This window comes from Protopterus annectens, chromosome 6.part0 (assembly GCF_019279795.1).
Source record: "Protopterus annectens isolate FY-2018-M chromosome 6.part0, PAN1.0, whole genome shotgun sequence".
In the NCBI taxonomy this organism is placed as follows: domain Eukaryota; kingdom Metazoa; phylum Chordata; order Ceratodontiformes; family Protopteridae; genus Protopterus; species Protopterus annectens.
In genome coordinates, this window is record NC_056737.1 from 1,158,297,408 (window position 1) to 1,158,312,952 (window position 15,545).

The following is a 15,545-nucleotide window of genomic DNA, read 5'->3' on the forward strand; positions in this document are numbered from 1 at the left end:
GGCATGCAAAATGAATGCTCTATATATTCATATAGATAAATGTTAGATAAATGTCAAAAGAACCAAATGAGCAAACCTGTCTTTTCCTTTTGGACAACCCACTGCTCATACGGTTGAGTTCCAGGTTCTGATATGGGATTCTGTTCACAGTAGTTCTGGATTTCTCTCATAATATATTTAATTTTATCTCCAAATGGATCCTAAAATAAGAATGGTTAAAACAGCAAACCTTAAGAAAAATCAGCATTGCTGAGACTATGTTACGTGGTACGACAGCATCACAATAAAATGTTCTATATATGCTTTATGAGTAGCGTAAATCTGCAGACATTGAAAATACATCACAATATTAGAGTTCTTTCCCCATGTTTGCATCTTCTCTTTATAAATGACACATTCAAAAGGCTAGGATTATCGTCTACAAGAAGAGGTATCTGGTCTGCATCACTGTAACAATCTCAGTAAGCTTGACACCTAAGGCTACTCTAAAAGTAAAACTGTTTAAACAACACTGGGTGGGTGTGCAAGGTGTCCTTTGCTTTCAGATTCCTATATTCTGTTCTCATTTTTGCATTAGTCTTTGCAGAGTGAATGCATGTACCTGTTCGCATGCACATAGATTCATACATTTTTATTAGGCTAATGATCGGGGGGCAGCTTTTTCTGCCTAGCCAAGTTTTTCTGAAAGAATAATGATGTCCTGTCTCCAAATAGGACACTGGCAGCCAGGCATTTATAAGCTACCTCTGTCCATAAGGGACATGGATGCCAGGCATGATGTAAATTTCCTATTCCCCATCCACTGCTCTAGGTTGTGCTTAAACTGGATGGAAAGCCTATTCCATAGTAGGGACAGTCTCTGGGACACATATCTGTCTCTCCGGCATGTTCTGTTTAAGTCGTAAACAAAATCCAGGTGCATAGACCTTGTATTTCTGGTACTCTTCGACTTATATATGCAGAAGATTCATAAGTGTGGGGTTTGCAGATGCCTTGTAAGCCAGGCATAGATCACCCTTCAGCAATCTATAGGAGACTAAGTAGACGGAAGGGGCTTCAAGGCGCTCTGCATAAAGCAGGTTTGTTATGCCTTGTATTCTTTTTGTAAGGAACCTCAGTGGTTGCTCTAGTTGCTGCATATGCCTGGTCAGGAACATACTGAATGGAGCATTTTACTCTATGATTGTTCTGATAAGGGCAGAGTACAGTGAGATAATGTCCTCTTTAGACATATATGCCATGCCTTTACTTATAAGTAGTGCAACATAAAAGGATTTCCTCACCACTGTGGCCACAGGGTGGTCAAAGGTAAAGCTACTGTCTACGTGCATACCCAGTTCCCTGACCAGTGGGTCAACTCTTAGAAGCGTATTATCAACATGGTAATTATGCAGGATGGTTGACTTCCGAAAGGGTACAATTATGCATTTGTTAGGACTGAGTTTAAGATCATGGCTTTGGCACCATTTGTTACTCAGAGATAGAGCTTCTTGAAGAATACTAGTGTCTGCAGGCCAGTCGACAGTGACCCCAAGCTTTCAATCATCTGCAAATTTAGTCAGCCATATACATCCAGCACTTGCTTCCATTTCAGAGAAGTGGAAGTCAAAAGGAGAGGGCCCAGTATCGAGCCCCAGGGGTCCCAACCTCTTGATGAAGGTGGCCTCACCTACTTTGACCTCCTGGGCCCTATCAGTCAGCCAGATGGCTATTCAGCAGGTGATAAATTAGGTTTAAACCTAAATTAGTTATGTTGTCCATAACACCTGAGTGCAGTATTGTATCAAAAGCTTTGCCAGGTCGAAGTAAGCCTGTATGCACAGCCTTACCTTTATCCAGTGCTTTGGTGACTCTCTCAAAAAAGTCCACCAGATTTAATAGGTATGAATTTCATTTAACAAAGCCAAACTGATGTGTCCAGCATTTGTAAGTCACAAATGCCCTCTTTTATCATGTTCATAATGATTGTTCCCATGGCCTTACATATGAGGTTAGTAAAACTTATGGGCCTGTAGTTACCAAGATCAGTGGTTGGACTTCCTTTATGCAGAGGAATGACAACAGCTATCTACTATTCCTTGGCTAAAAAATCTGACTGTAGGCTCCAGATGAAAAGTGATTCAAGTGGACCAGAGAAGTCATGTTTCATTCCATTTATTAAACATCCTGGAATGTTATCAGGGCACATCGATGCAGAATTTTTGACACTGTAATCTGCATTGAGGACATGTTCCCTAGTAATGGTTGGGGGGGGGGGGGTTGTGGCATGTAGTATTTCCTTTGGAGTACCAGGGGAAATGGGGTGAGAAATTTGAGCTGCGCCTGTCAGCCAAACGGTTGGCAATGGCTTCTGGTTCTATGTAGGTGATACCATTTATAATAAGTTCTGCACACTGTTGTGTATTTCCTCTAAGGTTACGGACATAGCTGTACAAAGCTTTGTGGTTGTCTTTTGCCTGACAAGCTATTTTTTCTTCAAATTCAGCCTGTAAAGTATTAATTAAGCCTCTTAGCTGCCTGTTTAGATTGGTCAGGGGGCTTTTAGTATGTATGGCTTTGTTCATCCTAAGCTTGGCCAAGATTTTTTCTTCTTTTGTTGTATAACCAACTGATATTAAGATTCCACCTGGGGGGTTTGTCTTCTGAGTTTGTCTTATTCTTAATACAAGTGAGCACAGCTCAAGCTATACAACTATCAATATAGCTGTACAGAGATTTTGTAAATAGATCAGCATATGCTATGGTGTTTATTGGGTTTGGGAGTGCTTGGAATTTAGTCAAGGTGTTAGTAGACAGAGTTTAGCCTTGGAATATTTCCTAAAGGGTTTTGGTTTTGCTGGATCCTCGGTTTTAATTTTTATTTCAAGTAATACTGCCTTATGGTCAGATCTGACAAGTGAAGACATTACACTGGGTGAGGAACATTGGCACCCCATATTTGCGAGTACAAGGCAAGGAAGTTTGAATCTCTCATAGGAGAATGCTACAACTGTTCCAGGATGTTGGTATTAACAAAGTTTAGGAATTGCTGGGCTTGTGCATTAGAAATGGTGTAAGATTCCTAATTAATAGAAGGGCAGTTGAGATCTCCATGAATATCATACCGGATTGAATATTGAGGACTCCAGTAAATTGAGATAGGTAGTATGGATTTGCTGGGACATGCAGGAAGACTTATAGGTTACAAGGGTATGATACAAGACCCTGTTTATGGTGAGTTTCACATGTATAAGTTCCAGTGGGTCAAACACTTTAACTAGTCTGGATGTAGGGTTGGTTTTAATATAGACTGAGACTCCTACACCTTTAGTTCCCTCCTGTGCAGTAGCTGGTCTAAAGGTGTGAAAGGTGTTATAACCTTTCGTTGCTGGAATACTCTCCATGACCTTAAAACATGTCTCCTTTACTACACAGATGTCTATACTCTCCTGGGGGAGGAAGGCTTGCAGGGAGTGGAGTTTCTTGTTAATACTTCTAGCACTGAGCAGTACTACCTTCAGATACTCCTTCATAGGTTCAGTTAAGCCAGGTGGTTTATCAGTTTTGCATTGCCTTAACAAGGCATTATGGGGATGGAAAAGGTCTTTGACAATATCTGAAAGCCTAGAGGGGATAAGTGCAGACCATCCCTAGCAAAGCAGTGTGGTCTGTCAACCATGTCCTCCCAGGCCGTCATATATTGTACCCCATTGGAATGACACCAGAAGCTAAACCAATTGTTAAAATCAATAATTTTCTGTTGGTAGTGTGGCATCATCCTTGCAGAAGGTAATGTACTGCTCAGTGCTGGGCTCATACCTGCCTGAGACACATAATCAGCAAATTTGATCAGGTCTCTCTTCATATAGTCAAGCGAGGTATGTCTCAGGTCATTAACACCCACATGGACTGTGAAACAATCATACTGGTACCTGTGGTTAAGCGACCTGAGTGCCTGTGTGACTTGATGAATCTAGCCCCGTAAAGGCAGCTAACCATGACTCTCTCCTTAATCAGTTTGGTAACAGGGACATCAGTCTGCCTCACTACAGAATCACTAATGACCATGAAATGTGTCTGTGTGCTGGTTTACCTTAAGGGCTTAGCAGTAGAGGCACTGAATAAAGAAGTTATGTACTTAGCATAACGTTCCATCTGTGATGTCAGTTTTCATTCTTCCTCAACTTATGGGTTTGGATTTGATCCCTCGGATCCGACTCATCCATTTGCAAAAGTTCGTAGAAACCAGAAACTCTCAAGCTACTCCCTTACCCACAATGCATCAACCCCAATTACCCCAGATCTTGTTTGCTAAGACAGCAGAAAGACACAATTTAGTCACTGAGAGAGGAGACTATACCAATGAAGTGGCATACTCAAAAATACTCGCTCTTCCAGGAGTTCTTAAGGCAGGGGTTTGGTGGGAGAGCAGTTGAGGAAGAATGAAAATGGACAACACAGATGGAACACTATGCTAAGTACATAACTTCTTTATCTGATGTTGTCAATTTTCATTCTATCCTCATCTTATATGAGACAGAGCCCCCAGCTACAGTGGATATAAAAAGTGTACACACCCCTGTAAAATGCCAGGTTTTTGTGATATAAAAAAATGAGACCACAATAAATCATTTCAAAACTTTTCCCACCTTTAATGTGACCTATAACCTGTACAATTCAATTGAGAAACAAACAAATCTGTTAGGGGAAGAAATATAAAAAATAAAAAAAGTACAATACTCTGGTTGCATAAGTGTGCACACCCTTAAACTAATACTTTGTTGTGTGTGCACACTCTTAAACTAATACTTTGTTGAAGCAACTTTGGATTTAATTATAGGATTCAGTCTTTTTGGGTAGGAGTCTATCAGCATGGAACATCTTGACTTGGCAATATTTGCCCACTCTTCCTTGCAAAAGCGCTCCAAATCTGTCACATCTAGTATGTAGGGTGTATTTACCTTTGTTAGAAAATTTGGGGAAGAATACGGGCAAATTAATAGATTCGTTTATAGTAGCCTCCGAACCACTTTTTTTCCCCAGACATCTTTAATAAATTTACACACATGACAAAGGCAATATATTGTTTCCACAATTCCCAATTTTTCCTATGTAGTTTGTTCCTCCCCTTTTCTAAAGACCCCAATTCCAGTTGTTTTATATCTCTTACTATATTCACTAGTTCTAGTAAAGTTGGTCTGGACTTTGATTTCCATTTTCTAGTAATTGCTTTTTTTGGCAGCCACCATAATTAGACTCAGCAAGGCTTTACTATGTCTAGGCAATTCCAATTCTGTAGCATAACTCAAAAAAATCATCTTCCCAGTCAGTCCAATCCACTCACCTAGCCTCTCCCTCAGAGCGGTCCACAGGGAATCCCAAACGTCTGCCAGCTCATCATACCTCCAAAAATATATTCACAGCTACCTCTTTCTGGCCCGTCATACCTCCAGCATTTGCCATCCACCTGAGGAAAAATTCTTTGGAGTCTACTTGGGGTATAAAATACATATGTAAACACTTCCAGGCAAAGATCCTAAATCTTCTAGACTTTGTTGCATATTTGGGAGACATGCATATATCTCCCATTGTCTCTTTGTGAATTGCTTATCCAATCTCTCTTCCCAATCTTCTCTAAGCTCCACTGATTGATTATTATAATTATCATGCAATATTTTATATGCTTTACTAATTATTCCTTTTTTTAATGTCAGCTTCTGTTCTAGATTCTGTTAAAAACTCTACCAGTGATGGTCTTCATTTAGGGGCCCCCTATTTCTTTTTCTTTGCCTACACTCTGATATCGATCCTTGATAGGGAAGGCAACCTCTAACCTGCAGTCCAAACAAATTCATGGCCTCTTCCCATTCTATTACCTTTCCCTTTCTAGTTATTTGCTCCCAATACCTTGGTTCTTTTGCCAGTTTTCTCCAATAAATTCCAGCTCCCTCTTGCCTATAATCCGTATCCCTGACCATAGTCAATCCTATTGGCAAAATTGCTTTTCTCCATTCTCGTGCTGGTTTGGTTCTTAGAATGCTCCCTGCTATTTTATGAATATAATAATATGTATGATTTTGGTTGTTCTCCTTAAGAGTCTGCATCCAAAATGCCAATCTCTCCTTATTTCTTGAGTTTCCTCCCTGTGTCAGCATCATTCCTTTCCACTTTGAATTATAGTTTTCTGCTTGTGCTATGTATAAGAGCCTTAACTGAGCCTCTGAATCACTTTAGGAAGAGTGGAAGATTAGTTCGTAAAGTGACTCTGTCTTTATGAAATATCAAGCAAGATGATTTCAAAGATGATGCCTATATCTCCAAAATTCTTCTGGCAGAAGTAATAACTATTAGAAAGATTGTTTTCCAAGAAAGTTATTGAGGTGACATTTAGCTGCAGGTTCAAAGGGGGATTCAGCAAGGTCCTGCTGCAGTACCAAGTTGAGGTCCCATGGGCGAGTAGGGTCTCTGAAGTGGGGCCTGAGAACGAGACTACCTTTCATTGATCTATATCCTCCCTCTTAAAAAAGATTGCCCTTCATAAAAAGACATTGCAGTTAGACATGCATTAATAGACATTAGAAAAAAAACACAATTGTTATGTCCAAGTTGCAGTGTATCCATGACATGGTCTGGAGATGCAACCCGATTTGGTAACATAATCAGGACTAGGTTTAATAAGAGGGACAGTCTTCGAGGAGAAACTCATATTAGGAACTTTGGGATTCATCACAGGAATGAGAATACTCTCTGGAACTTCCTCTGGTACTGGACCACTGGACAAACTCACTCTGAGATAGAGTCTTTCTCACAGGTTATATGCTGGGGTATTAGCTCAGATACTGGTATCAAATGTTTCCAGTTCTCCCTAAATTCTGCTCCTTATGATTCCAAAATGTACAATCCCGGCTCTGAGCAAATATTCTTTACGACTCCAATGTCATAACCTCTGGATGTTTGCATCCTTACCACTTCTCTTTCTTGTAATGGATTGAGCAGTTTGCTGGTCTTATCATAATAGGACGTCTGGATTAAACACTTCTTCAACAGATTGGTTTTCACTGACCTGTTGTTCTTGACACATGGAACCAGCAATTGACTACTGATTGATAACTTGGTTCTGGTCTGACTCGACAGAAGTCTTTGGGCAGCTGAACCAAGATGTTTATCATGAGGAATATTTCTAAGATTTAAAAGATTCACTATTGTCTCATTTCAACTTCTCTGGTAAATGTTTTACACTTTGAACTGCGTGTTCTGCCAAATCATTTGACTGCAGATACTGTGTGCTACTCATGGCATGAGTAAAGTCACTCTTTGCCAAATCTTTTGAACTGTTGGCTTGTAAACTGTGCTATTGTCAGAAATAACTTTGTGCAGACTTCCATGAAGTGTAAAATGATGTTTCATCTTCGTGATGACAGTATTGGATGCTAGACTGGGAAGTAGGTCAATCTCAAACCAATCTGAGTAAGATTCTACTAACACCAAATAATGTTGACCATTCCACTTGAAAATGTCGGTGGCTACTGTTGACCAAGGTAGTTCAGGAATCTGGTTTAGCTGAAGCAGCTCTTTCTGTTGATGTGACCTAGTACTGTTACACACAGAGCAAGATGATTGCACTCTCTCAATATCTTGTGACATAGAAGGCCAAAATACTAGTCTCCGCGCCCTTCTTTTTGTAGAGTCTGCTCCTGGGTGACCTTGATGTAAGATGCACTGTACTCTTGTTGCACAGACTTTGGAACAATAACTTTTGGATCTTTCATGGTGATACCGTTGTCAAACAAAATCTCATCTGTGTATGGAAGATAAGGTTGCACTTCTTGAGGTAAACTAGATTGCTTTGATGGCCATCCATGTTTGGTAAGGGAGTTGAGCTTCTGTAAAAGTGGATCTGTGGCTGTGTGTGGATTCTAAGCTTATTAAGATGTGTGGAAGAAATATTTCTCACTTCCATGACTTCAAAATCAAGTTCCTCATTCTCATGCTGTTCAGTAGCTGTTCTGGGCAATCTGGATAATGTATCAGCAAGATAAAGAAGTTTGCCTTTCTTGTAGACAAGACTGAAATTATACTTTTGCAATTTCAACATCATGCATTGCCATCTGGCTGGAGCTGTGTGCATAGATTTTCTCAAAATAGTGACTAAAGGCTGGTGGTCTGTTTCAATCTGGATAGGTCTACCATAAACATAATCATGGAACCTGGAACATGCAAACACAATTGCCAAAACCTCTTTCTCTATCTGGGCATACTGCATTTCAGTTTGGGTAAGAGTCCTGAATGCATAGCAATAGGCTGACCCTCTTGTAGAATGACTGCACCAAGACCAAATTTCGAAGTATCACATGAAAGAGTAACTGGTTTATGGCCATTATAGTATCTGACAGTTGGTGTACTGGCATTTCTCTGTTTCAGGACATCGAATGCTTGCTGGTGTTGTTTTAACCATGACCAAGACACAAGCTTACATGTTAGCTCTCTAAGTGGTGTTGATGTTTGACTCAAGTCTGGAATGAACTTGCCTAAGTAGTTAATCATGCCAAGAAAATGTTGCAGGGTTTGAACATTGGAGCTGGCATCTAAACAATGGCAAAGAAAACTTGAAATGACAACCCAGGACAGCACCACAGTTTAATAAAATCAAGTAAGCGCGTTTGTCTTAGTTCTATGAGCAAAACTTCTTCAGATAAAGTACTGACCACTGCACAGCTACAATCCATTGTAAAATCCTCATGTAGAACCTGGCTACCAGCACTAAAGTTATTGCCGCTGCCATTGCTCCTAGAGCCTGAAGAAGGAAAAGGGCAGAAAGTTTGGTACTGCAGATTATCTTCTTGACCTGTGTTCTTAAGATCTGAACTCTTAGAGGGGGTAGTGACGCCATTATTGATTTTGAGTTGAACAATGCCCCTATGAACTCTAACTTTTGAGTAGGTTGCAAATGAGACTTTTTTGTAATTCACGATTATTCCCAGAACAGAACAAGTTTGGAGAACCTGATCTCATGCTTTTATTACTTGATGCCTGGTCGGGGTGGTAATGAGCCAGTTGTCTAGCTGTGAAAATACCTGGAATCTTTGCAGTCACAAGTGAGCTGTCACTACTGCCATGATTTGCTGAACACCTCGGGGGCTGTAGTGAAACCAAAGAGCAGAACTCTGAATTGGTAATGACTGGCAGGAACTGCAAGTACCTTCTGGACCACCTGTTCATCTTTATGTGATAGTATGCATCCTGAAGGTCTATCAAGCACATCCATAGGTTCACAGGCTAGTACTAGGCTAACTGCCTTTGTGGGCCATTTTAAGCCTAGCCAATTACCCCATGTGAGAATCAAACCCTGCACCTTGTGTCTGCAAGGTAAACACCTTAACCATTATGCCATCATCCCACTCATCCAATCATTCTTTCCCAGAAATGGGAGTATGGAATGAACTGTGACCATCTGAAACTTAGTGCATCAAACTGATCTGTTCAACACACTGAGATTCAAAATTGGTCTCCAGTCCCCTGTTTCCTTTGGCACTAAAAAGAATCTTGAGTAAGTTCTGGATTCTATTTGGTCTGTTGGGACATCTTGGGTGACGCTTTTTTCTAGCAGCTTTTGTATCTGGAGTGCTGCTTGTTCCCTCTGACTAGGTGGAACAACAGTGATTTTTTTGAGATAGGAAGTGAAAGGGAAAAAGGAATTAATTACATACCCTCTAGAAATTATCCCCTGCATCCATGTATCTGTTGTTATTTCTAGCCAGGCACGCTGGTGTAGGGACAAACAGCCTCTGATTTCCTCCAGAGGGGGATAATCGGGCCTCCTTTCATGAATGCTGAAAGGGTTTATTGAAAAAGGAATCTCTAGACCCTTGGTTTTCTGGGCCACCTCTGCTGCAAGGGCAGCATCTACCATTTGAATTCCCCCCTCTGCCTCTCCAGGAACTCACTCCACTAGAAATTATTCCCTGCATCCATGATGTATCTGTTGTTATTTCTAGCCAGGCTCGCTGGTGTAGGGACAAACAGCCTCTGATTTCCTCCAGAGGGGGATAATTGGGCCTCCTTTCATGAATGCTGAAAAGGTTTATTGAAAAGGGAATCTCTAGACCCTTGGTTTTGTGGGCCACCTCTGCTGCAAGGGCAGCATCTACCGTTTGAATTCACCCCTCTGCCTCTCCAGGAACTTACTCCACGTGCATCCTGGAAAGGACCCTGGGACTTTTTGAACCACATTTTCCCAGCACCTAATTGATTTCTGGAGAAGGATCTTTGAGGTGCAGAAAAACATACACCGATGGCAGACAGGGTCTTTCCATCCTTTTCACACCTGGATAAAGTGCCCTTGACTTTGGGGCCAAACAAGGACGTTCCATCAAAGGAAGCACCACAAAATCACATAAGTGCATCCAGGCATGCCTCTTTATGGAAACTCCTGCACTCACTGCCCTTGAGGTTCCTTTGGCTGCATGGGAAACTAACTTCATGGACGAATTGGAAATTGCCTGCAGGATAGCTAACTTGTACCTCATCAGAAATGTCTCCTGAAAGACTAGCAGAGAGTTTCTTAATCAGGTCTCTTGCAGCCTGGTAAAATGTGCCAAATAATTCAATGACCTCAATGCAAAGGTCACTGAAGCACAGACATGCTTCCTAAATCTGTCCATCATTCGAGACTCCTTGTTCGGTGGATGGACAGTGGAACTCTCCTCGGTTAGTTCCTTCTTAGTGGCTGCCACCATGACCATGACATCTACAGGTACACCTTTCATCTAAAACTGTCTATCTTCAGGGGCTGTCAAAATTTTGTCTGGTCTCCGAGGGATTGGCTCAATGGTAACCGTGGCCTTCCATACCCACCGAGACACAATCTATAAGGTCATCGGTGGGCGGAGTTGCCCAGGAGGTAGATGGGCCAGTACCAAATGCCTCCAGGAAAATATACTCCTCAGATGAAGGGTTGCTAGGCTGTTTCAGGATTTCAAGGATGTTTCCAAACTGGACATCATCAGGAGGTGACAATGGGGACCCTTCACCTTCCTTAAAGTCCGTATCTTCTGTGATGGACCCCTCAGGGAAATCCAAGTGCTTCCTCTTGCATATTCTTTTCTTAAGGACCTCCTCAGTGGGATGCTCTAGGGAGGTATCAGAAGAGGTGTGGGCCTGGGGTGTCTGTACCAGCTGTCCTTGTGGAGATGACAGTTGAGATTCTAAGCAGAGAGATGACAAGCCTGCAGAGTGAGTATCCAAGGGGAAGGGAGCCATCTTTTTTGAGGAAACTGACAAGTCTCTCTCCATGACCTTAAAGGCAGACCCTCCTAAAGAGGAAGATGACCCTGGATCTGTAAGGACAAGCCTTCGAACTGTAGTCCCCTCCCACTCCAAGGAGAACTCCCCAAGGCCGAATTTGGAGCTGAAATAATCTGTGCTGGTGCCCTGAGGTGCAAAGACAGCTCCATGAACTTCGGAGTCAACTGAGACATCCCAATGCCGACAGGGTAGCTCTGGCTCTGAGAGCCCTCTGGATCCAAAAGAACCAAAGAACTCAGAGCAAAATTTGGATTTGAGGGCAAAGCAATTCTCAGATCTGATGCTTACAGGCCCGAAAGGTTCAGATCTGAAAACTTCAAAACCAACTGGGGGGTCGGAGGAGGACTTTACAAAGGGGGTGTAGTGGAAGGTCAGATCTCCTGACCTAGAGTGGTAGGAGCCAAGAGGGCACTTGCCAAGCTCTGCACCGAGAGAATCTTTCTCACTAACCTCTTCATATCTTCGTCAGTGAGGCTTCTGGAAGAGCGAGTGGAAACTAGTGACTGGGACTTTGGTCTCTCTAAACAGTTGAAGGGACACTAGGAGGGACTGGGTCCACTGAAGGAGAATATCTAGTTCTTGGATGAGAAGCAAAATAAAGAAGTTATGTACTTACCATAACATTCCATGTGAGCTGTTCATCTCACCTTCATTCTTACAGATGGGTTCGGAGCCGATCCTCGGCTCTAAGTCGGCCTACTACAAAGCTTGAGGTCTTCAGATAGCTCAAGGCCAAGTCCCTATCCTACAATGCACCTAGAGTTACCTCAGATCTTGTTTGCTGCGTATGATAATACCATATGTCGTTCTATCACTCCATACGAGAAAGCTATAGAAGGGTTGAGCAACCAGGAAGAATCCAGCATCTCAGTCTTCGAAAAACCCTGGAGGGGGTAGGAGGGTGGAAAGTAAGAATGAAGGCGAGATGAACAACTCACATGGAACGTTATGGTAAGTACATAACTTCTTTATGTGAAGCTGTTCTATCTCGTCGTTCATTCTTACAGATGGGTAGCGTCCCAAGCACCAATAATCTCAGGTGGTTCACGGGAGTATGTTTTTCAGGATGGTAGACCCAAAGGTGGCCCTGTCCCTGGAGGCCCTGTCAACTTTGTAATGAGTGATAAAGGCATGAGGTCTTGACCAAGTGGCTGCTGCACAAATGTTATCTATAGGAAGTCTGGCAGAAAAGGCAGAGGATGTAGACACTGCTCTGGTAGAGTGAGCCTTAATTTTATGTTTGTATGGGTGTATTAGCAGCTGAACAAGCAAATGTGATACAATCAGATAACCACTTAGAGTTGTTTCGGCCACTGGCATACCTTTCCTGGAGTCTGAAAAAGAAACGAAAAGCTGTTCAGATTTCCTAAAATCTTTTGTTCTATCCAAGTAAAATCTGAGCTGTCTATGAACATCAAGTTTGTGCAGCATATATTCTAAATTGTTGGAGTGATTGGGAAAGAATACTGGCAAATCAATAATTTGATTAAGATTAGCTTCAGAACAAACTTTAGGCAAAAAGGAGGGGTTAGTTCGAAATGAGACTCTGTCAGCATGGAAAATCAAATAAGGAGGCTTAATGGACAAGGCCTGAAGCTCTAACACTCTGTGGGCAGAAGTGATAGCTACTAAAAAGATAGTCTTCCATGACAAAAATGTGAGGTCACATGAGGAAGCTGGTTCGAATGGAGGGAGAATAATGCGAGAGAGCATACAATTTAGATTCCATAGGGTATAGGGAGATTTAACAGGTGGTCTGAGATGAAAGGTCCCTTTGAGAAAGGCTTTGGATAGTTTGTGTGACAATGTTCAACCCTTCAAATCCAAGGTGAAAATTAGAAATAGCAGCAAGTTGAACATGAACTGTTGCTGCTGCAGCTCCTTTGTTGAAGATCATGGTCAAGAACTCTAGTATAGAGGCCACTGTGGCTAGGTAGGTATCAATGATGTTCTGAGAGGCCCATATAGAACATTTTTTTTCCATTTGCTAAGGTATAGCTTCCTCATAGAAGATTTATGAGAGGATATGAGAATTTGCTTCATCTCATTAGAAAGGTTATGGAACCTGGCTATGATGGGAAATGGAGCAGCCAAGCTGTCAGCTTCAAGGACTGAAGAGAAGGATGAAGTTCCTCCAACAAGTGCGTCAGAAGATCTGGAACTGGGTCCAGAATCCAGGGGTCCTCCAAAAGATGAAGAAGGAAGGGGAACCAAATCTGATGAGGCTAATGAGGGGCTATTAGAATGATGGTCCTTCCCAGGGCTTTTGCTTTCTGTAGTACCTTGGGTATCAATGGAATTGGTGAGAATGCATAGAGGAGACCCGGAGGCCAATCGTGTATGAGTGCGTCCCTTGCCCGGAGGGGGAATCAAGGCAAAGTAGCTTCTCTATTTTGTGTTCATGTGGCTGGCGAAAAGGTCGCAGCAAGGCTGGCCCCACCTGTGGAATATCCTGTCCACTATTTCTTTCTTGATGGACCACTCATGAGACAACAAAATTGCTTTGCTCAGCTTGTCTGCTATCACACTGGATTTCCCCAGGATGTGCATTGCTAATAGAAAGCTCTGGGTGGCTATAGCCCACTGCCATACTCTTAGGGCCTCGCGACAAAGTGGGTAGGACCTGGTTCCTCCTTGTTTGTTCAAGTACCAGACCACTGACATGTTGTATGTCTGAATCCCAATTGTACCAAGAGCAAGAGAGTCCTGGAAGTACTGCAATGCTAAAAGTACTGCTATCATCTCTAGGACAGTGATATGCAGATGTGTCTCTTGATCGGTCCATGTGCCCTGGGCTGTTCTTCCCTGAAAATGCCCCCCCCATCATGGAAGCATCCGCAGTCACTGTGGCCACTGGTGGGGGTAGAACAAAAGCATGACCTATCGTGACATGAAGAGAGGTCAAGTACCACTGAAGATCCTTATTGCATGTGTTCTTGATCATTAAAAGATGAGACATTGGGAGCTCTTGGCAAGACCATTAAGTGAACAATAGCCATTGCAGAATCTGCATGTGCATGCGACCCAGCGGTATGGCTAATATTGCAGCTGCCATCATGCCTAACAGTTTTACTACTTCTGATGCTGGAGCCTTGTTTTTGGATATCATATTGTGGATCTGCTGACGGAGTAGTAAGACTCTTTCTGCTGGAAGTCTCAGCGTGGTGGTGGTGTCCAATTCTGCTCCGATAAAAATGGTATGTTGCGATGGCGACAAGGCAGATTTTCCAGAGTTTATTGTAATGCCCAGCTGACTGCAGAGTGAAAGAGTGGTGTTCCAGCTTTAATGAGTTGATGCCTGGTGGTGGCGGTGAGGAGCCAATCGTCTAGGTATGGAAACACCTGGAATCCTAAACATCTCAGGTGAGCCGTGACCACTGCCATGCATTTGGTGAACACTCTGGGGGCTGTAGTGAGACCAAAGGGCAGGGCTCGAAACTGGTAATGATTGGCTCCCAGCCAGAAGTGCAGATGATCCCTGGATGGTCTGGCCATTTTTATGTGGTAGTACGCATCCTGGAAATCTATCAAGCACATTCAATTGTCTTTCCCTAAAAAGGGAAGTAACAACTGAAGCGTGACCATCCGAAACTTCTCTTTCTTGACAGATCTGTTTAGTCTGCTGGGGTCCAATATAGGTCTCTAGTCCCCTGTCTTTTTTGGAACTAAAAAGAATCTTGAGTAAGTTCTGGATCCTATCTGGTCCAGGGACTGGTTGGATGACTCTTTTTCTTAGCAACAATCGGACCTCTAATGTTGCCCGTTCCCTGTAACTGGGTGGAACGTCCAGGATTTTTCTTGTCAGTGGAGGGGGTGTGGCAAGAGGAATGAAATATCCTCTAGAAATGATACTTTGTGCCCAGTTGTCATTTGTTACTTTGAGCCAGGCATCTGGATACAAAGATAAGTGACCCCCGACTGCCTCCAGAGTAGGACAGTCGGGCCTCCTTTCAGGAGCACTGGTAGGGCTTCCCAAAGAAGTGATCTCTGTCGCCCTGGTTTTGTGGACCCCCTCTGCCGCGAGGGTGGCATCTTCCATTATTGCCCCCTCCTCTGCTCCTGGAGGGGAGTTCACCATGTGTGTCCTGAAAGGCTCTTTGGGCTTTTCAGAACCACATTCTTCCTCCCCTTTGACCCTTGGGGTAGGGTATGGTAGGGGTGGAAAAAAGGAATCCGAAGGCAGACAGAGTCTTTCTTTCCTGCTCACACCTGGTCAAAGTTTCCTGAACTTTGGGCCTGAAAAAGGACGAGCCATCAAAAGG

At 42.8% G+C, this 15,545-nt stretch overlaps 1 protein-coding gene across 1 annotated transcript in view; it reads right to left on the reverse strand.

Moving 5' to 3' along the window:
- The window catches only part of IFIH1 (interferon induced with helicase C domain 1), a 2,457,004-nt gene that overhangs the window by 1,335,595 nt on the left and 1,105,864 nt on the right, over nucleotides 1-15,545 (reverse strand). Inside the window, exon 9 of the mRNA XM_044074778.1 lies at nucleotides 77-200. Coding sequence (XP_043930713.1) covers nucleotides 77-200 — 124 coding nt within the window. The remainder of the gene's footprint in view (nucleotides 1-76; nucleotides 201-15,545) is intronic.